This window comes from Vipera ursinii, assembly GCF_947247035.1.
Source record: "Vipera ursinii genome assembly, chromosome: 15".
In the NCBI taxonomy this organism is placed as follows: domain Eukaryota; kingdom Metazoa; phylum Chordata; class Lepidosauria; order Squamata; family Viperidae; genus Vipera; species Vipera ursinii.
In genome coordinates, this window is record NC_139528.1 from 8,552,243 (window position 1) to 8,574,982 (window position 22,740).

At 51.7% G+C, this 22,740-nt stretch overlaps 2 protein-coding genes across 4 annotated transcripts in view; one reads left to right on the forward strand and one right to left on the reverse strand.

The window, feature by feature from the left end:
* LOC310647110 (uncharacterized protein) overlaps positions 1–22,740 on the reverse strand; it is a gene marked incomplete at its 5' end in the record, with an annotated part of 29,411 nt that overhangs the window by 5,653 nt on the left and 1,018 nt on the right. The window contains 4 exons of the mRNA XM_083374084.1: positions 159–358; positions 3,897–4,067; positions 20,668–20,777; positions 20,819–21,073. Of these exons, the coding sequence (XP_083230210.1) occupies positions 159–358; positions 3,897–4,067; positions 20,668–20,777; positions 20,819–21,073 (736 nt within the window). The remainder of the gene's footprint in view (positions 1–158; positions 359–3,896; positions 4,068–20,667; positions 20,778–20,818; positions 21,074–22,740) is intronic.
* The window catches only part of VANGL2 (VANGL planar cell polarity protein 2), a 34,676-nt gene continuing 31,555 nt past the window's right edge, over positions 19,620–22,740 (forward strand). Inside the window, exon 1 of one of the 3 annotated variants that reach the window (XM_083374227.1) lies at positions 19,620–19,698. The gene's annotated coding sequence lies outside the window, so the exon portion shown is untranslated. Of the gene's footprint in view, positions 19,699–19,809; positions 20,021–20,268; positions 20,398–22,740 lie in introns of those variants that run through there. The other 2 variants (XM_083374225.1, XM_083374228.1) reach the window with 2 other exon arrangements.

Below are 22,740 nucleotides of genomic sequence, written 5' to 3' on the forward strand. Positions count from 1 at the left end.
GGTCAAAGCATTTTCTGGCCAGGTGTGGTGAGCGCCCTCTTCCCAAAGCTGATCCGGATTGCTTCAGAGTACCATTAAGGTGTGGCCAAGGGAGAGACCCCCACAAAACGCAGCCCAGCCATGGGGGGCGGGGGGCGGACATGGCTGCTGAGCCTTACCTGGTGAGCTCGAACTTCTTGTTCCGAGCCCGGGGTCGATACCTGTGCTGCAGGTTTGGTTGCAGTTGTTGAGGGTGGAGGACTGGCCGGGCCAGCAGGAGCACGTCGGGCACCGGAAGACCCGGGCTGGTGGCGGCAATGGCGACGCGCACCTGCTGCACCTGGTTGTGCACATCGAGGATGCCACCTTGCTTGCTGACCTGGAAGACATGGGCGCAGCTGGCTAGCCAGTTAACCTGCAAACCCTGGTTCGAATCATGCCCTTGTTCTGCCCTTCGTAAGTGGGAGATGAAGTCTCCCAGCTCAACCTGGCCGAGGATGAGAAACAGCACAGGCAGTCCTTCACTTAGCAACTGAAGTTGCAGCAGCGCTGAAAAAAGTGGCCTAGGACTGTTTTTTCACAGTCATTGCGGCACACACACACACACCATGGTCATGTGATCAGAATTTGGGCAGTTGGCAACTGGCGGGTGTTTAGGACGGCCGCAGCACCCTGGCGTTGGTCGTGCGATGGCCATTTCTAACCTTCCCATCCGGCTTCCGACAAGCAGAGTCAATGGAGAAAGCCAGATTCACTTCACGACTGCAGTTTTGCTTAACAGCTGTGGCAAAATGGTTGTAAAATGGGGCAAAACTCGCTGAACAATGACCGGAAATTTTGTGCTCATTTGTGGCTGTAAGTCGAGGACCGCCTGTTCTGTATCCCATTAAAAGAAGACAAAAGTCAAGCTGAAAACTCTCCAAACTTTCCACGTAGGGGTCCCACAGCTCAGGGGTCCAGCGCAAACAAGCCCCCCTCCCCCCAATGGCATTCCGACAATCTCCCATCAGGAAGCAAGTAAACCTCCTTGAAAACCACCCCAGCTGACACCAGCCTCATATCCAGTGGCAATCTGTTCCGCTGTTCTGTACCAGCCTGCTACCGGCCCTGCAGAAAAGGCAGGGACGACCCCTTTACAAACGGCAAGAGGCTGGAATAAAGCCTGCCAAATTTATTCACATAAAACAAGAGCAAGACAAGACACCAACCATAAAACACGAGCTAAGAAGCAGGAACAATCCAAGCGGTTGCCTTCAGCAAACCAGCCCTCCCACACATTCCCCTTAAATACAGTTCAGGGCGTGGCTTCTCTCTGCCTCCTTCCGAGGTGCCCCATTGCCTTCCTCTGTTTACTCCTGACTGACTGCCTCCTGCGTCGGGCGTCCTTGAACAGGGCCAGCTGTGGGTCATCTTCATCCACGCTGTCAGGCTCACACCGCTGGGTCTCTGTCGTGACCAGATGAGAGGGGCCTTGCTGGGGGCTCTCATCAAGCTGTCCAATCCCCTCAGCAAGCTCTTCAACACCCCCCTCCTCCTCCTCTGAGTCGTCCGACCCAACTGCCGAACCCACAGGCTGACCCTGAATCACAACATCCACAGCCCAACTTATTCTAGTGTTAAAAAAAAAATCCTCCTTCGATCAGTCCCGAATTTTCCTGCATTCACTGTCAACAGGTAAACCCCAGTTCTGGCCTTGGCATAGCAGGATGCAGCCGTCTCTCTGCCCACCGGTGCCGAGCAATTTGCCAAAGACGCTGGCATCATCGGCCTCCCTCCCACCTCTTTCCTTTGGACATCCTCTGGCCCCTCGCCGTGGCTGTCCTCCGGAGAGCTGCTCTGCCTTGGCAATCCCTCAGGATCCCTTTCCTGCAGGTCGGGGAGCCTAAGAGATCACCCGGGAGACGTCATGGAGGATCCCTGCTATCTGAAGACATCTGGGGGAGGGGGAAGCACAGGGATGGGATCCCAGAATGGCTGATGGGCTAGGGGACTGTGGCTTGCTCTGTAAGTAGTCCTCGGCTTATGACCACAGCTGGAACCTCTGTCACTGAGCTGTGAAATTTTTAAGTGAGTCGTCTTGTGACCACACCTGATTTTATGACTCTTTTTTAACCATGCTGTTAAGGGAATCATGCAATCGTTTAGTGAATCTGCCTTCCCCACTGGCTTTGCTCGTTGGAAACCAGCTGGGAAGGTTGCAAATGGTGATCCTGTGATCCCAGGATGCTGGGATGTCGTAAATCCACACCAGTTGCCTAGTGCCAGAATTGTGCTCATGTGAGAATTCAGAGAAGAGCAACTAGGAGAGTGATGGCAAACTGTTTAGAGACCGAGTGCCCAAACTGCAACCCAAAACCCACTTATGTATCAGAAGGTGCCGAGTGGGCGTGGCCCATTGGGTGGCTGTGGTGGTAACCGCAGACTGGGTGGGACTAAAAAGTTCAATCAATCAATTCCAACTTTGTGAGATTTTTTTTCCCCGCGAGAAGTTGAAATTGATTGATTGATTGAACCTTTTTTTTTTTTGCACACGGCAGCGGAGGCCTAGAGTGAAAAGGTTTTATAAAACCCAGCTGAACGCCTAGGACTGGGGCAACAGCGCACATACCCACAAAGAGGGCTCTGCGTGGCACCTGTGGCATGCGTGCCATAGGTTCGCCACCACAGAACTAGGATGATCCAAGGCCTGGAGACTAAAATGTACGAAGAACGGCTGCGGGACTTGGGTTTGGCTAGTCTAAAGAAAAGAAGAAATAGGGGAGACATGATAGCAGCGTTCCAGGATCTCAGGGGCTGCCCCAAAGAAGAGGGAGTCAAGCTCTTCTCCAAGGCACCAGAGGGCAGGACAAGAAACAACAGATGGGAACTAATCAAGGAGAGAAGCAACCTGGAATTAAGGAGAAACTTCCTGACAGTGAGGACAATTAACCAGTGGAACAGCTGTCCTCCAGAAATTGTGGGCGCTCCATCACTGGAGATTTTAAAGAAGAGACTAAACAGTACTTGTCTGAAATGGTATAGGTCTTCCTGCTTGAGCAGGGGGCTGGACTAGAAGACCTCCAAAAGCCCTTCCAGTTCTATTCTATTCTGAGTGTGGATACACTGCAATGAACAGAATAACAGAATTGGAAGGGACCTCGGAGGTCTTCTAGTCCAACCCCTTGCTCAAGCAGGAGACCGTCAACCATCCTGGACAAATGGCTGTCCAGTCTCTTTTTAAAAAACCTCCAGTGATGGAGCACCCACAACTTCTGAAGCCAGGTCGTTCCACTGATTAATTGAAATTTATTTATTTATTTATTTAATACTATTTCTATACCGCCCTTCTCCCGAAGGACTCAGGGCGGTGAACAGGGCAAGAATAAAAATACAGATTACAAAAGTTAAAACAAGATTAAATAAATGCCCACATACTAAAATACATCTTTAAAACTCAATAAAATAACCATAACAACCCCCCCCCAATCCCTTCATCAGGCCAGGCCAGCTTGTTCAAAAAAGTATGTTTTTAGCTCGCGGCGAAAGGAGCGAAGGTCAGGCGCCGTCTCCTGAGTTCCAGGTTGCTTCTCTCCTTGATTGGTTTCCATCCGCTGCTTCTTGTCCTGCCTTCTGGTGCTTTGGAGGATAGGTCAACCCCCCCCCCCACTCTTTGTGGCAGCCACTCTTTGTGGCAGCCCCTCAAATATTGGAAGGCTGCAACAGTTGTAAGTGGCAGGACTGGCTGAAAGTCACTTTTTTTCAGCACCGTCCCTATTGTGGAAGATTGCTAAATGTCGTTCCTAAGTCAAGGACTGCCTGAACACAGTTGCTTCCTGGTGTGTGTGTGTGTGCGTGTGTGTGTGTGTGTGTGTGTGTGTGTGTGAGACTGGATGGGGCCCTGGCCACGTGCCTCTGCCTTCTGCCCCGGTCCTTCTCACCTGGACAAAATCGCTTTCAAACATGGCAGCGCACTTGAGCAGGTTGTATTCGCCCAGGCGGAGCTGGCGCTGCAGAGGTCCCATGTTGGTGTTGAAGAGGCCTCGGCTGCTGCTGGTGGGGTTCCTGGGGGCCTTGGATGCTTCCATTGCCTTGGCTCCTTCCAGGCCTGCCTGGGAAGAGGGGGCAGCGATTGGAAGGGGGCTGGGCCCAGGCCTGGGCCCAGAACGACGTAGGAACAGCCCATCCAGGGTTCAGTTCATTTGCTTGCACACAATCAACAGACTCTTGCCGGACTAAATAGCATCGTAGGCTTATAAACTGCCTCATAGGCAGCTGACAACGTCAAAACTTTATTTGCATCTTGCCCCCAACAATCTGGGTCCTCGTTTCATGGACCTTGGAAGGATGACAGGCTGAGTCAACCTTGATCCTGGTGACATTCGAACTCCAGACTCTGCCTGCAATGCTGTGCTTTAACTGCTCTAAGATACACCCCTGGGAGATTTAGGGAGCGGCTATCTCAGGGGTAGGCAACCTCGGCTCTTTTAAGACGTGTGGACTTCAACTCCCAGAATCGGAGTGGGGAATTATATCGCCACCAGCTAAGCTGGCTGGGGAATTCTGGGAGCTGAACGCCACTCGTCTTACGGTTGCCAAGTTGGCAGAGCCCTGCTCCAGAGCCCCATTCTGCTCTCTCTGCCTGATGGGCTGCTGTTTGGCAGGGGAGTATGGGGGCCTGGATTCATTACGGCGCTTTCTGTGGCTCGGGCGTCCCAGATCTCCAGGGATATGGGCACGGGTGAAGTAGGATAGGGAGGTCCTCTCCATCTTCACCCAGAGGGCATACCGAGCCCTGCTGGCGCAGTGGCTAGAATGCAGGATTGCAGGCAAACTCTGCCCACTGCCAGCAGTTCGACCCTGACCAGGTTGACTCAGCCTTCCACCCTTCCATGGTCGGTAACATGAGGAGCCAGATTGTTGGGAGCAAATAGGCTGACTCTGTAAACCGCTTAGAGAGGCCCGCAAAACACTAGGAAGTGGCATGTAAGCGCAAGTGCTATGGCTATGGCTATCTTGCTGGCAACTCATGCAGAGAAGCGCCATCTTCCCTCTCCCTGTCTTCCCCCATGGCTCTTCAGCTGCCCAAGGGCAGGTTTCTAGAGGGAGCGTGCTTGGAAATAACGGGGGGCTTTCGGTTCCGAGAAACATACGCAACGGAGAAAACCTTCTCGCTCCTTTGGAGAAGTTGCAAAGCCAGAGTTGTCTGTCGTGCTTGCCCTTGACAATCCACAGGGGGCCCGAGGGTCCCAGACTCCACGCCAGATGCCTGGGACTTTGGCCCCCCAATCCTGGGCCATTAGCCTGCCTGCTACTGGGGCTGGGCAAGCTGGTGCCAACCTCCCCAAAGGGCTGTGGCGCGTCCCCCCGCCCCAGTGAGGGCTGACCTGGGGTCTTCTGTGGGCTGGCCTGCTTGCTCCGGGCTATCTCTCTCCCCCTAGCCATGGCTGATGGTGCTTGTGGGGTGGAGGGAAGGCGATGTCACGCTTTCTCCTCTGTGACCTCTGCCTTCATTGCCATGGAGACCCCTGCGGAACTCAGGCAGGAAGGCTCTCCCACCTGGTCAGCAGCGCTGAGGGTCTGGGCAGAGAGCAGGCGAGGCTGGGCCATTCGTTCCACACCTCCCAAGCTTGCCTCCAGCAACCAGGAGGGCTGGGCATCTGGCTGGGCTGTTGTTCTGTTCCAGCCTACGACCGGCCCTGTTTGTGTGTCAGGGACAACCCCTTTTTCCTTTTAACAATCAATAGGCTGGAAAAAACCCAACCCAAATTTATTCCAAATAATAAAGTCTTTCAAACAAAAAAGCAGCAGAATATTTCCTTCAGCCAAAAATACATGATTCAAAACATCCAACAAGAGTCAAACAGATTAGCAAAAACAGACCAGGATTCTCTTTGAATGTCTCCGAACAGTTGCCTTCAGCAACCAGCCCTGCCCACACCTTCCCCATTTATTATCAGTCCCAAGGCATGGCTTCTCACTGCCTTCTCCTCCTCTCACTGAGTTGCCTCATTGATTTTCTCTGCTCTGCTCTGCTGGATTGCCTTCTGCTTCTAGCGTCTCTGAACAGATTCAGCTGTGACTCCTCTGAGTCCGACACCTCCTCCTCACACAGTTGAGCCTCATGAGGAACACGACTGGAGGGGCCAGGCTGAGAGTCCTGCAGTGCATCAGAGCCTCCCAAAGGCTCTCCAAACCCCTCCTCCTCCTCCTCCTCAGATTCATCAGACTCAGCTGATGGGAGCACAGGCTGACACTGAATCACAACAGGTGTTGCTGAGCTCAACTCTGCCTTGGGCACCCCCAAACTGTTTCTTCCCCTGCAAACAATCCTTCGGCTAGTCTTAGAGCGTTTGCTTGCGGATGTCTTCAGTACTCTCTTGAACCAAGGGGGCTGTTTCCTTCTGCCCCATGGCTGACCCTTTCTGGCTATGACACCTTCTTTTAAAAAAAAATCCTCCCCCCCTCAAGGAAATAGTTCCTCATGCCTTCTTTACCATAGAAGTGGTGGGGGTGGGGGGCTGGAGATCGAGGGAGAGGGCTGGGCATAAAAGGCTGGAGATTTGCCCCCTTCACGCAGGACCCCCTTGAGCCCAAAATGGTCAACACCAAAGGCTTTTTCTCCCCAGGGGTGTCAAACTGTCATAACAAAACCATGCCCACCCCATTGCCGGCAACAGCAAAAAACGTCGTGAAACGTCACGTGACGTTGCGAGTTTGACACCTCGCCTTAAACCTTTTTGGGTCATCACTGTAGGAAAAAGATGTTGAGACTCTGGAAAGATTGCAGAAAAGACCAACAAAGATGATTAGATTAGGGGCCTGGAGGCTAAAATATGTGAAGAACTGTCGCAGGAATTGAGTATGTTTACTTTAATCAAAAAAAAAAAAAAAGAAATGACATGACAGCAGTCTTCCAATATTTGAGGGGCTGTCACAGAGAACAATAGGGGGTCAGCTATTTTCCAAAGCCCCTGGATGGAAGCAACGGATGGAAATTAATCAAGGAGAGAACCAACCTGGAACTAAGGAGAAATTTCCTAAAGGTGAGAACAATTAATTATTGGAATGTCTTCCCTCCCAGAAGCTGCGGCGGTTCCGGCACTGGAGGTTTTTAAGAAGAGATTGGACAGCCATTTGTCTGGAATGGTATAGGATCTCCTGCTTGAGCAGGGGGTTGGACTAGAAGGCCCCCAATTCTGTTATTCTGTGACTTCTCAAAAACCTCCAGTTATGGAGCCCCCACCACCTCTGGAGGGAAGCTGTTCCACTCATTGTTCTCACTGTGAGGAAATTCCTCCTAAGTTCTAGGCTGCTTCTCTCCTTGATGAGTTTCCATCTGTTGCTTCTTTGTCCTGCTTCTGGTGCTTTGCGGGTATTTAATATTTATGAATTAAAAATTAGAAACCCTCGTCTTCAAACTTGGCCGTTTTATGACTTGTGGACTTCAACTCCCAGAATTCCTCAGCCAGCGTGCCTGGCTGAGGAATTCTGGGAGTTGAAGTCCACAAGTCATAAAACGGCCAAGTTTGAAGACCCCTGCTCTAAGTCTAAAGCATGGAGGCTGGCGCCACCTAGTGGGAAAATCAAAACCAGAGAAAGCAAATTTTCTGAGTTTTGTAGGCAGGGCAATCAATATTCAGGGATAATTAAACCAAGTAGGTTTTACTTAAGTAAATGAGAATGCTAAATCTAATCTTAACTGAAGCTACAAAAGTCAGATGTTAATATAAAACATTTTGATGCATTCACAAAGCATGTTAAATCCTAAATATGGTTAACAACTCAGTGTCTGGAATTACAGCAAGAAGAGACCGCCAATTAAATCAGAGGTCTCCAAACCTGCCAACCTTAAGACTTGTGGACTTCAACCCCCAGAGTTCCCCAGCCAGCCAGGAATTCTGGGCATTGAAGTCCACATTTCTTCAAGGGTCCAAGGTTAAGAAACATGGCCATATAGAGGAAGACCTCCTCTGAGGCTTCTCAGTGAGGACGAAACTGGTCTGTACTGCCTCCTGGTGGTGAACATAACCGAAAACACCACAGCCTGCAGAAATAAAGTCTGGTACAATTTGGTGCCTCTTCATTGCTAGCTGGTGGCGATATAATTCCGCACTGGAGAAGAGCCTCATGCTGGGAAAGACAGAGGGCAAGAGAAGAACAGGACGACAGAGAAGGAGGTGGCTGGATGGAGTCACTGAAGCAGGAGGCGTGAGCTTAAATGGACTCCAGAAGACGGTAGAGGACAGGAAGGCCTGGAGGAACGTTGTCCATAGGGTCGCGATGGGTCAGACACGACTTCGCAGCTAACAACAACAACAACAATTTGGTGCCTCTTCATTGCTAAGCAAGGCAGTTTGTTTAATGAAATTGTGCCCAATTTTGTGATCTTTTTTTGCCATGGCAGCTAAGCAAATCACTGTTGTTATTAAGTGAATCATGTGGCCCTTAAGTGAATTTGGCTTCCCCCATTAACTTTGCTTCTCAGAAGCTGGCTGGGAAGGTCGTAAATGGAGATCACGTGACCGGGGATGCTGCAACCTTGATAAATATATGCTGGTTGCCAAGTTTTGATCACATGACCATGGAGAGGTTGCTGTGGCTGTAAGTGCGAGGAGCAGCCCCAAGTCCCCCTTTTCAGGGCTATTGTAACTTTGAGTGGTTGTTAAATGTTAAGGTGAGGACTCCAGTCATGCCACTCCAGTCTGGCAGAGCCCTGAGTTAAGAAGATCTGGGGGGGGGGCGGGGCGTGGGGGGGGGGCTTCTGGCAAAGGCTCTCCCGCTGCCAAATGTCTAAGTTGGTTGCCAATGCTTTTTGGTGGAGCAGGTTGGAGTAGGTCTCCAGGGCTCTCTTGTGGAAAGGCTGGGCAAAGATCCAGCTTGTGCTGGGCTCCCCCAGGAAAGAAATGGAGGCTTAAAGAACCCGCCACACCAGGGCTGGTAACCCAGGGGCTGCCTGTGAGCGAGCGGGGCACAAAGCAACGTTTAACCCAGGAATTGCGAAGCGTGGAGCTCTTTCCCCCCTCTGATGTGCAAAGATTTTGAGGGGGGGGGAACAGGGAGAACCACAAGTGCCGGGGGCAGAGAAAGGACGAGGGAGGGGCCACGTCCTTCTGGCTGCTGGCTGGCATCGGGTTGTACACACACACACCCATGAAGAGCTACGAATCCCACCCACCTTCGCATGCACATGCAACCTTTCTGCTTTCAAGGATATCCCGCCTTTATTATTTTTTGCAAAGAACTTAAGGCAGTGAACATACTCTTCAGTTTTCCCCACAACAACCACCCTGCGAGGTGGGCTGGGCCGAGCCGAGAGAGAGAGAGGGAGCGGCCCAAAGTCACCCAGCTGGCTTTTGTGCCTAAGACAGGACTAGAACTCACGCTCTCTTAGTGATTGCCCCAATGTCACCCTTTGGCACGCTTGAGGAAGATTCTCTTCTCTTAGGTTGTTATAAGACCAGGACACCCCCGGTCTAATAATGTACTGTGAACCCCACAGAGTCACTTGGAGCTGGGTGGCATCAAACTGGATTTTCGGAAAACATCAGATCTACTCTATTTGCTAAAGCATGTCAAAGAAGTTTGGGGTGATTTCACGCAGAACCCAACGCAAGAATTCAACCTCACATTTGCAAGACTCATTCAAGTAAGCCCAACGGAGAGGGCCATAATGTCCCCCCACCCCTGATCCAGGATACTGCTCTGCTAAGTGCAGAAAAAGGAGGCAGCGGGCAGGGCTGTCGTGCCCGGTCTTGCCCGGCTGGGCTGGCAGGAATGTTCCTACCTGATTACTGTTTTCGTGAGTGTGTCAAGAGGGGCCCCGCCTTTCTGCTTGAACACGGGACGTCAAGGCTGCATTCTGGGCCTGCTCAAAGGAAACCTGCTTTACAAATTCAGCCAGAAAAGGTTGGCAGCCTCTCTTGTGGGCAAGGAGAAACTGGCAGCGGCAGACAACGGATCCCGCCTTTTTTTTTTCTCATTACAGCCAATGGGGAGATAAGAGGACGGCACGTCCATTGCACTGAGGGTACTGCTGGGGCTCCGGGCTTCATGGAGGATGCAGTTTTTCCCCCCTTCTAGAGCAGTGTTTCTCACCCATGGCAACTTGGAGAGTGGTGGACTCCATTTCCCAGAATTCCCCAGCCAGACATAAAGCCCACCACTCTTAAATCATGCTGGCTGGGGAATTCGGGGAGCTGAAGTCCACCCGTCCATCGCCAAGATTGGAAAACTCTGTTCTAGATTTAAATTTGACAAAGGTTTCATGGAATGGTGGCAGAAGCTACAGGCAGCCTGCTGGCATAAGCCAGCCCCCTCCCCGGGAAAGCAGTTTGGGAAGTGGGGAGGGGGCGGCAAGATCGGCAGCAGGTCTGCCTCATTTGCCTCCCCCTTTGTCAGGTTTTTCTCAACGACCCCCAGACGGCTCAAGAAATCCTCCAGATGGGGAGACCCCTTTAAAGCAACAGGGGGAAGCCGCGCCATCCCGGGGCAGCTTCGCTGGAGTCTTCACGGAAAGACTGGGCAGCTTTTTCTCCGCGATGGAACAAGGCCTTGGCCAGCGGGCTGGACTAGACCAGCGTTTCCCAACCTTAGGAACTTGAAGATGCGTGGACTTCAACTCCCAGAATTCCCCAGCCAGCTGGCTGGGGAATTCTGGGAGTTGAAGTCCACGCATCTTCAAGTTCCTAAGGTTGGGAAACGCTGGACTAGACAACCTCTAAGGTCCCTTCCAGCCCCGGGATTGCCAATCGGCCGCCGGTGCTGAACCAGAAAGCGAGCCCGCCAAAGCCCGAGGCGGGGAGGAGCGACTTCGCCCCACGGCTGCCCCGCCGCCCCCCGGGAGGCAGGAGCCCGCCGGAGGACCCGAGGCCATCTGGACGGGCCCCCCTCGGACGGGACGCGGCACCCGCGGGCAGCCCAGCGCCCCTCTTCTCACGTGCATCGGAGCCCCGCTTCGCCGGCTGCCCGCGCGCCGGGAGGGAGAAAGTCGCTTGGGAAACTTATGAACGGAGCCCGGGCCGCCGCGGGATTGGCCAGTTTGAGGAAGCCACGCCCCTCTCGTCTTTCTCAATGGCTCTCTCGGGCCGCGGACTGGCTGGCTGGCTGAGGGGGCGTGGCAGGCCCCCCCCTCTCTCCCTGATCATGGGGCGGGGCCAGCCTGGACAGGGGATCCGCCCAGGAGATGCTGGAGACCTTCGTGCCTGGGGGGTTCTGGGAGTTGAAGTCCACAAGTCTTCAGGTTGCCCAGTTTATTGACCTCTGATCTAGACCGAAAGAGGGGATGATCTCATCGCTTATAGAATCTTAGGGCTGGAAGGAAACTTGGAGGTCATCTAGTCCAGGGGTGGGCAACCTCGGCTCTTTTATGACTCATGGACTTCAACTCCCAGAATTCCTGAGTAGCTGACTCAGGAATTCTGGGAGTTGAAGTCCATGAGTCATAAAAGAGCCGAGGTTGCCTACCCCTGGTCTAGTCCAGCTCCCTGTTCAGGGCAGGAGACGTTATTCCACCGCAGACAAAGGGCTGCCCAGTCTATTTTTGAAAACCTCCAGGGATGGAGCCCCCACAACCCCAGGAGGCAAGTCGTTCCGTTGATTGGCGCCCCTGAAGCCCCCCCCCCCAGGCCCTCCTTCCAGGCAAGGGGTGCCCGGATGGGTTTCCCACGCCTGGAGTGGCCCCCTCCCCACTGAAGAGCCGATAAAGCCATTTGCAACCTGCAGCAACAGAGCAAAGTTTGAATCTAAAGCAGAACACCCTGGAAAAAGAGAAAATGCAGGGGGGGGCTGGGTTGTTTGCAGGGCATTTTTGTGGATTGCAGCCACTTTGTGGGTTGTGAAAATGGATAACGCACTAAATCTGTTTGGAGCCCAGTTTATCAACCTGGACTTCAACTCCCAGAATTCTCCAGCTTGCATGTACTGTACAGGTGGTGGTCCTCAACTTATAAACCACCTGTTTAATGACCGTTTGAAGTTAGGCAAGCCCTGACTGATCCTCACCCTTATGACTGTCACAGCATCCCCACAGATGTAATCAAAGTTTGTGCAGTTGGTAACCAGCATGCATTTACAAGAGTTGGAGCTTTCCAGGGTGACATGATCAGCATTTGTGACTTTCCTGGCTAGTTTCTGACATGCAAAATCCGTGGGGTAAACTGGATTTGATCCTGTGATTCACGTTAACGACTGCTGCGGTTTGCTTAACCACTGTGGCTACAAAGGTTGTAAAATTGGGCACGATTCACTTAACAACTACCTCGCTCAGCAACAGAAATTCTGATCCCAACAGTGGCTGGAAGTGGAGGGCTACCTGTTCTGCACAGCCGGTTTGTGAGTCGCAGCTTCCAAAAAATTTACCCCGAGCAAATATTCAGAGATCAGCTCTCAGGCATTTTTTACCTGGAAAAAGATTTTGTGGCCAAAAAAGATGACTCACGGGGATAGAAATGTGGGACAGACGTGCAAATGAACAGAGCAGGAAACACAAACGGTTCTCCGTTCATTGTGTAGCCTCGAATTGTGGAAAGGAGCACAAAGGACACCCAGCAGGCATTAAATGGTCAGGGGACTGAATTCCCAAACCCTTTTTTGGGGTAATATGTCTTTTTTGTGTCTGGGAGACGGTGAACAAATTCATAGACTGAGACAGGCAGCTACAGAAACTGAATGAATAAATAAAACCATACTTTAACCTGTGTCAGAAAAAAAATCTATTGGAATTAAAACATTTTATCAATGTTTTATTGAAATAATATTCAGCCATTTACATAGTCCTCGACTTTCTCTTAAAGAGTGTTTGAAGTTCTGGCATTGAAAAAAGTGGCTTATGGCTGATCATAATAAGGATTTGGGAATGGCCAGTCTAGGGAAAGGAAGGACTTGGGGGGGGGACAAGATAGCAGAGTTCCAGTATTTGAGGGGCTGCCACAAAGAAGAGGGGGTCACGTTATCCACCAAAGCACCAGAGGGCAGGACAAGAAACAACGACCAAAGAGAGAAGCAAGCTGGAATTAAGGAGAAACTTCCTGACAGGGAGGACAATTCACCAGGGGAACAGCTGGCCACCAGAAATTGTGGGTGCTCCATCACTGGAGGTGTTTAAGAAGAGGCTAGACCAGTGATGGCGAACCTTTTAGAGACCGAATGCCCAAACTGCAACCCAAAACCCACTTATGTATGGCTGCGTGCCGGGTGGGCGTGGCCCACTGGGTGGGTGTGGCCCATTGGGTGGGCGTGGCTACAGTGGTAATGGTAGACTGGGCGGGGCTAAAAAGTTCAATCAATCAATTCCAACTTTGCAAGATCTTTCCTCCCCCCCCAGAAGTTGAAATTGATTGATTGATTGAGCCTTTTTTTTGCACACAGTGGTGGAGGCCTAAAGTGAAAAGGTTTTATAAAACCGAGCTGAAGGCCTGGGACTGGGGTGACGGTGCACGTGCCCACAGAGAGGGCTCTGCATGCCATAGAGTCAATCACTTGTCTGAGATGGTATATAGGTTTTCCTGCTTGAGCGGGGGATGGTCTAGAAGACCTCCAAGGTCCCTTCCAGCTCTATTCTGATTGATTAGTCCTTACACTTATGTATGACCATTATGACAGTCACATGGTCCAAATTCAGGTGCTGGGTAACCGGCACGTGTTTACAATGTTTAACAGCATCCTGGGGTCTTGTGATCACCAGGTCCAAGAGCCTTGGTGGAGCAGTGGGCTAATGCTTCCTTAAGTAACACCAGCTGCCTGGAATTACTGCAGGTTCGAGTCCCACCAGGCTCAAGGTTGACTCAGTCTTCCATCCTTCCCAGGTAGGTAAAATGAGGACCCAGATTGTTGGGGGCAATAAGCTGACTTTGTAATAATGCCGCTTGGGGTGTGTGTGAAAGCCCTAATAAGCAGGCATATAAATAGAATGAAGGCTACTGCTAAGCTTGTAAGCTGCCCTGAGTCTTCGGAGAAGGGCGGGATATAAATGGGATTAAAAAAAAAAGGTCCAACTTTACGCTGCCCCCCCCTTTTTGACAAGTAAAGTCAATGGGGAAACTTGGGCTCACTTAACAACCATGTGATTCACTTAGCACCTGCTGAGATTTACTTAACAGTTGTGACAAAAAGGTGAAATTGGGAGCGACTCACTTAATTTATTTTTTTATTTTTTTTATTTTAATTCCATTTATATCCCGCCCTTCTCCGAAGAAGGAGAAGAAACTGGCTTGCTTAGCAAAATAACTGGCTTGCTTAGCAAAAGAAACTCTCATCCCCAATTGTGGCCACAAGTTGAGGACCCCCTTGCTTTCCAACTCTCAACGCAGCTTAAAAAGCCAAAAACAGGGAGGGGAAGAGGAGACTAGAACTGCTGTCATTACAGAGCCAGGCATATTCCTGGCAGAAGATTCACTTGTCCCATCCACCTGTCAACATTCAGGGCGTGGCTGCACCTTCAGAAGGGCTTTTCCTGAAGGCAGGTGGTTCCTGGGAAGCATCAGCCATCTGAATTGTGTCCGTTGGCCATTGGCAGCCTGGGCAAATCCTTCAGGAGAGCACCATGGGCTCCTGGCATCCGGCACCAGCTGTGTGGCAGCTGCATTGGGCACCAGAATGCAGAATAACAGAGTTGGAGGGGACCTTGGAAGTCTTCTAGTCCAACGCCCTGCTCAAGGAGGATAGGTAACCTCCCAGAATTCCTGAGCCAGCCATGCTGAGGGGAAAGGGAGAGGTTTGCAAACTGAGCCATGCTGGCTCAGGAATTCTGGGAGTTGAAGTCCACGAGTCATAAAAGAGCCAAGGTTGGCCTAGACCAGGGGTAGGGAACCTTGGCTCTTTTATGACTTGTGGACTTCAACTCCCAGAATTCCTGAGCCAGCCATGCTGAGGAGAAAGAACCATGCATAGGACCGTCCCTCGTTCTCTTGCAAGTACAGCTTGATCTGAAAGACTGCAACACCCAGCCTCACCACACAACCTAGCAAGAGACCAGGATCTATCCAATGTTTTTCAAACTTGACAACTTGAAGACGGCTGTATTGCAACTCCCAGAATTCCCCAGCCAGACACGGGGAATTTGCAGTGGTTAGGCAAACACCTTGGTCATTAAGTGAACAGTGTGGTTGTTAAGCAAACACCATGGTCGTTAAACAAGTCCGTTTTCCCCAATGGGCATTTTTTTTCTGCTAGAAACTGGCAAAAAAACACAGAACATCACAGTTACATGACTGTGGGATGGTGTAAATGTGTGTTTGTCTCTCTGTGTGTGTGTGTGTGTGTGTTTGTGCATGGCTGTCAAAACTTCCAAAACAGGTCAAATAACTCTGGGGAGGTTCTGTTGTAAATTTGCATAGTCCCTAAGCAACTGGCCGTTAAGTGAGGACCACCTGTATTTTGTTTGCCTTAAGGGTTCGGAGCCCTATGGTGCCAGGTTTCCTCCCACCCTCAGAGTTCCTGGTTCTCATTCTCTGAATTTCCACCCTTGGATCAGCTTCCTGAGCGTTTCCCCGCCTCATGAAACAGGAAACCTTGTGCGATATATTTACACAACACATTGTCATAGCTCAGAGGCGATAATGGGAGATGTTTGGCCAAGAAGGTTGCCATAACCACACCGCAGAATCCGCCGGGCGTCCCCCAGGGGCTCTTTCCCGCAGCCCTCCACGGCTGGCTGCGGCACAGGTGCAGGTGAAGGCTGGGCTGGGCCTGGCACTACAGTCCCCATATCGTGCTTGGTCCTGTATTGTTTGCGTGATGATTTTAAAAAAGGCCAGGTCAGCTCGGGAAATTTGGATTAGATGGTCCCATAAGCTGAGTGGAGGTAGTTGTCGACTTACGACCATTTGTTTAGCCACTGTTCAGAGCTACAATAGGACTGAAAAAAAGTGACTTAGGACTGGTCCTCACACTTATGACCGTTGCAGCATCTCCATGGTCAGGTGACCAAAATTCAGGCACTTGGCACCATATTTATGATGGGCTGCAGCCTCCCGGGGTCCAGAGAGCCTCACTTGTGACTGTCCCAAAGAAGCAAAGTCAGTGAGAGAAGCTGGATTCACTTAACAAATGTGTGATTCACTTAACAACTGCAGCTATGTCAAAACAGGTTGTAAAATCAGGGGCAACTCACTTAACAACCACCTTGTTTAACATTGCAAATTCCGGTCCCAGTATATATATATACATTGAAGCCGGAAGCACCGGGACTTCATGCGAGCGAGCGTGTTATGAGCATGCCACATTTACATTCCACACCTTGACTGTTATAAATGTCATATAAGTGTATGTACGGTCTCCCTTATCATTCAGCCCTTGCTCTGATGATGTCAACAGCTAGTTGATGAAAGCTCAGCAATAAAGAAGGCTTTTGTCTTATATCCTGGAGTTCATTTTATTTTTTTACTGATTTTAAATGTCTACACCTGGGATTCCAGTATTTAAATTCATCATATACATACATACATAAGGTAAAGGGTAAAGGTTTCCCCGCACATGCGTGCTAGTTGTTTCCGACTCTAGGGGCCGGTGCTCATCTCCATTTCAAAGCTGAAGAGCCAGCGCTTGTCCAAGGACGTCTCCGTGGTCATGTGGCTGGTATGACTAGACGCCAAAGGCGCACGGAACGCTGTTACCTTCCCACCGGAGTGGTCCCTATTTTTCTACTTGCATTTTTACGTGCTTTCGAACTGCTAGGTTGGCAGAAGCTGGGACGAGTAACAGGCGCTCATTCTGCTACGTGGCACTCGGGATTCGAACCGCCAAACTGCCGACCATCTGAATGAGAAGCTCAACGTCCTAACCCACTGAGCCACCGCATCCCTACATACATACACACACACACACACACACACACACACACACACATATGTATATGTATAAGCATATGGATATGCATATATGTATGTGTATGTATGTATATATACATATACATACACACACACACACACAAAATTTGGATTGCCAACAAAGAGTTAAAGGATCCAAATTTAACATAAAAATGATTTGTCGCAGTAGCGACTGCTGCCTGGGATAGATTTATATATATATATAAAGGTAAAGGTAAAGGTTCCCCCGCACATGTGTGCTAGTCATTTCCGACTCTAGGGGCCGGTGCTCATCTCCGTTTCAAAGCCGAAGAGCCAGCGCTTGTCCGAGGACATCTCCGTGGTCATGTTGCCGGCATGACTAGACGCCAAAGGCGCACGGAACGCTGTTACCTTCCCACCGGAGTGGTCCCTATTTTTCTACTTGCATTTTTACGTGCTTTCAAACTGCTAGGTTGGCAGAAGCTGGGACGAGTAACAGGCGCTCACTCTGCTACGCGGCACTCGGGATTCGACCCGCCAAACGGCCAACCTTCTGATCAACAAGCTCAGCGTCCTAACCCACTGAGCCACCGTGTCCCATATATATATATATATATATATGCTTCTCCCACATGCTTCTCCCAGAAGAAGGAAGCTAAAGCCTGATGATGACGGATGGGACTCCGTCGAAACGTTGCGCCCACACCTTTAGTTCTACGCGGGGAAAAACCCGAAAAACCAAGGATCCACATACAGGCACCCGCAAAAACCTCAGAAAACATATATATATATATATATATATATATATATATATATATATATATATATATATATATATATATATATATATATATATATATATATATATATATATATATATCTCCTTATTATTCTTACAAATAACTCAGGGCAGTGAAAATATCAACAGACCTCCCTCTTCCTATTTTCCTCATAACAACCCTGTGAGGGAGGCTGGGCCGAGAGGGAGGGACTGGCCCAAAGTCACCCAGCCGGCTTTCATGGCTAACGCGGCACTAGAACTCACGTCTCCTCCTTTTTCTAGTCTTTGCCCCTCTGCAAGTTTCGTTAACCAGACAATGACGTAGTTTCCTCCCCAAAGCAGGCTTAAGAAAATATAGCGTAAGAAAAGACACAGCTCTCTTCTACCACTCCCCGCTCCACAAAGCTACCAGCTGCATTTTAGCCTCAAGGGTTGTGCAAATAAAACGCCTGTGTTTAGTTTGTGGATGGCAGTGTTGTCCCAAACCAGAAAATCTGGCTAATCCCCCAGACTGTGAGTAGGTGAAACATGGATAGGTATGTTCTTTATGAACCCAGCCAACAAACTGCATCTTAAATTGCATGACCCCCAGAGCTGAATTAAAGAACTTTAGATTCTTAATTGGTTTCACCAAGGATAGGAAGCTGTTGTACACTCTGTTGTGTCCTTGTTAATGTGTCTGCTGTTTACTAGATATTGCTAATAAGTTAGGATGTCTATTCCTTCCTAAATATTCACCCACTAATGCATCGTTTCTCAACCTTGGTGACTTTAAGATGGGTGGACTGGGGAAAAGCTGGCTGAGGAATTCTGGGAGTTGAAGTCAAACCCTCTTAAACTCACCAAGGTTGAGAAAGGCTGCATTAGTGGGATAAACTGAGCAAACAATTCATCATTGTCAGCCAAGCTCAGTCACAAACTCACAAAATGGGGAGAGGGCGGTTTAAGCACTCCAGGTCAGCCTGTCAACCTTGAGATGGTAGTTTTCGGGGAAAATGCATCACAAGGAATCATCTCCTAATCCCATCCCAGGATTAGGAGAATCGAGACCTTGAGAAGATCCATTAGCTGACTCCTGCAGGTAAATCTGGGCCACACCCCAGGAATACAGTATTTACTGCCTCTTTTCTCCACCCCAGCCCCCCAAAAAATCCGGATTTCTTGGTATTGTGAAATGTAGTGAAGCCCACCCCAAACGACCAGACAGGTAATTATCAGGATTTGCAGAACAAATCAGAATAATGTAGTTGGAAGGCACTTTGGTGGTCTTCTAGTCCAACCCCCTGCTCAAGCAGGAAAACCTATACAGATAATCCCCAATTTACAAGCATGGTTGAGCCCAAAATTTCTGTTGCTAAGTGAGACAGTTGTCAAGTGAATTTTGCTCCAATTTACAACCTTTCTTGCCACAGTTGTTAAGTGAATCTCACTTCCCCCATTGACTTGGCTTGGCAGAAGGTCGCAAAAGGGGATCAAGTGACCCCGGGACACTGTGACCGTCGTAAGTACATGCCAGTTGCCAAGTGTCTGAATTTGGGCAGAGATGGTGGGTGTGAAAAACTCTTGTAAGTTACTTTTTTTCAATGCCATTGTAACTTCGAACCGTCACTTAATGAATGGTTGTAAATCGAGGACTATCTGTAATTGTGGACCAGGATAAAATATATACCCTGACCAGGAAAGGTTCAAGTGGGCTGGGTGATTTGGGACCAGGGGGTTGGGGAAGCCCATCCTTGTTTTGGTAGATGTGACAAACCATCATGGTATTTCTCTGAAACCCGCTTGTCATACAGTTTAGGATAGAGTTAGGATTTAAAAAAAAACCACCGTAGAGGTGAGAAAAAATGCCTTGCTGCGCCTTTCGCTCCTGACTAACTTCTCTGATTTATTTCCTTCTGTGCCCTTTTTTTAAAAAAAATCTTTAAAATGGGGATTAAGAACCCTTGCAGTTACAAAGAAAGCAAAGTTTTTTCTCTCCCGCCCGCCTGCCGACTCCGCTTTCCCGAACGAACGAACCATAAAACTAACCGGCCGCCAGGAAAGAGGAGGAGGAGGAGGAGGGGGGGGCGGGAGCGGGCGAGGGAAGAGCGGGCGCCGGGAACTTCGCGGCGGAGACAATGGAAGCGCCGGAGGGAGGCGCGCGAAGCCCTGGGAACAGCCGCGGCGAGTCCGCAGGTTCGAATCCTCCCCGTTCACACGCCGGAGCAGCGGGAGGGGGGGCGAGAACCCGGAGCGGGGGGGGCCCTGCGGTGCCGCTTTTGCGCCGGATTTCGCCCCTTCCAAGGCGAGCAGCAGCCCAGCGCCGCCTCGCCCCGCGCGGGTCCCCTTCCCAGAGCCTGAATCGGATCCCCCCCCGCGCTTCCTTTTTGCAATTGCACGGAGAGCGGAAGGAGCCGCCCGAGGGGGGAGCGCGGGGACTCGGCGGCCGGGCAGGGACAAAAGCCGGAGCCGGGGGAACCGGAGCACGCCAGCCGCCGCCGCCGCTCGCGCCCCGAGGGTAATCCGGATCGAGCGCGCCCGCCTTTTGTTCGGGCGCTTTGCAGCGCCGCGGCTCCCGTTGCAAGCGGGGCTGCCCGGCCGGGCTCCCCCCGGGGGTGGCGGGGCCGTCGGGCGGGGGCGAGGTCGGGCGGCCGCGCTGGGCAGCGGAGCCGTCGGGGGGAAGCTCTGCCCGGACGGGGCGCCGCGCGCGGGGGGGGAGGGGGCCGGCGCTGCTCCGAGGGGCGAGACCCCCGGCCTGGCGGGGACGTGGCCGACTCGGCAGCCCAGCTGGCGTGGGAAGCGGCCCCGGGGCCGGATGGGGGTCCCTGCCTGGCCCTCCCCTGCCTCCCCCCCGTTTCTCTCCGGAGCCCAGCCCAGCCCTGGCCTCTGAAGCGGGTGTGCGTGTGTGTGTGTGTGTGTGTGTGTGTTGCCCCCTGGGGTCGGGGCGGTGGGCTCCTTTGCCAGCTGGCATCCGGGCCCTGTTGCAAAGGGTGTGTGTGCGTGTCCTGCCCGGGGCCTGGCCCGGTCTTAGCACGGCTGGGTCTGGGGTTGCACGTGTGAACCGACTGCAACGCAGCCTTGCTGGGTTGCAACTGTCCCGGGTGAGCAGCCGCTCCGGGCGGGCCTGGGGGTGACGTCAGGGGGGCCTCGCCTGCTTTCACGTACCTGTTGCTGCCTCCCTGTCCTGCGGGGGCTCCTCCGCGCTCTCCCGCGGCGACGAGCCACGGCTGCTTGGAACCGCCCGTCTCTCTCCGCCGGCTGAGCTGGGCCAGGCGCTGGAACGGCCGGGGGGGCGCCAGGCCGGAGTCGCCCAAACTTGGTGCAATGCCCGGCTTTAGTTGCGCCCCTTCCCGTCCCTCCGACCGCCCCTCCTGGGCCCGGGCACTCGCAGGCCGCCCGCCCGCCCAGGGCTGCTCTTCGGCGGTGTAGGGCACGGGGTCCCCCAGGGCAAGCGGGAACTGGGTGGTGGGAGCCGGCCCTGCAGGGTGGGCCAGGCAGATGCGTGGCTCCGTGTGAGTGAGGTGGGCAGCCCACCTCTGGTCTGAATCGGTTGTGAAATTGTGCGAGTCCACTTTGGGGGAGAAGAACCCCGAATCTGGGCCTGTTCACACCCCCCCATCTCCTCCCCTCTGCTTTCCGCCTTGGTCGCGATGAAGATGAGAACCGGGGCACGAAGGCGCAGTTTTGGGGGGACTGTTAGCCTCGAGTCGTGCAACCCTCTTCACCCCAAACCCCGAAGTGACATTCCGGCTTAGTGCAACGTCTGAATGCAGGGCACAGTCTGGTTCCTCTTCCCCCAGCATATTAAACCATGAAGATTACAACCTGTGGTTCAATATGTGGTGGTGGTGTAAAACCTCCCCTCCTTATCAGATCTATTGGGGGGTGGGGGGTGTCTTGTGTGTGTGTTTGTCTCTTTTGCACTCCCCCACCCCCTGCAAGAATGGGGAGGGTGCAGTTTAGCCATTTGTGTGTGTGTCCTCTGGCTGCTGAGAAATTCCCCCCTTGGCTTGGAAAGATGGATGGGTCTGGGTGTGAAGCGTGCCAGGGGGGTGTAACCAGTCTGTTTCTCTAGCAGGATGTGTGTAAGGCCTTTTGGGGTGGGGTCTTTTTCTCCCCAGTTGGAGGGTCTGGAGAGAATGAGGATCTGCCTGCAGCTCCTTAGTTAGATCTATTGCAATGGGTGTGGGGGGGGGAGGGGGCTGCAGCTAAGCGCAAGGGGGGGTTAACTGGTTGCAGCAAATTCCATCTGGTTAGCAATAATGCTCTTTTTTGTTTCTGAAATGGAGGTTGTCTGAAACCTGGGATCTGGCCTGGGTCAAGGCAGGGGCCAGAAGGCCCCCCCCCCCATTTCTGGGGCGATTGGGACTTCTGGGGCTCACCAAGCTGTTCCCTCCGGTTGATGCAGATTCAGCCTTTTTTGGTGTGAATTGCCACAGGGTGCTCGAGCTCCTAAGATGAAGGACTTCATTTTTATTTTAAGTGGAAACATTGGCAGAGTCCATTTCGTGACTGGCCTTGTGTCCTGTTCCAGGCAGACGGGAGACCCGGCCAGCTCTTTCAAGCAGGCTCTGGGCCTCAAAGAAGTCGGTTTAACTCTGGTGTGTTGTTGAATAAACCGTAGTTGGCTGGGTTCACGCAGCAGGCTGAGCTAAAATAAACCGCATTTTGGCTTCAGCGTGTCAGGCATGTTTTTGCTTTGGGAAATTCATACTGCTATCCTTCTGAAAATTACCGCAAATATAGAATTATTTTCCTTTTTTGTTTTTTGCCACCGATTTGCTAGGCTGCAGCACCCTCTTGCCTCAGGGCCAGGCTGGGAGGGAGTGCTGAATACAGAATTTCTCATGCTTTAAAATGCATTTAACTCGCTTTTCATTGTTGAAAAAAAATGGTAATGTCGTCTGGGGGGAGGGAGAAGCTGGGAAATCACCGTTTTTGTGATCAGACAAGCCTTCATTTCTGACTTTGGCCCCTTTGCAAGAAATGGGGAGAATATTGAGGTACAGGATGGGGGTCCTTCATGTGGCTGGAGGCATGGGTGTTGGTTGTTGCTTAGAAGGCGCTGGGTTTGGAGGTGTGAGGTGTCGGGGAGTATCTCTGCAGCAGAGAGAAAGGAAAGCCGTGCAGGATGGGCTCCCTTGGGGGTGTTTGCCACCCCATTTCCCAGCCTTCTCCACCCACCCTAATCCTTTGAACCTGGCAGTCTGGACCAAGGGTGCCAGCAGGAGTTCTTTA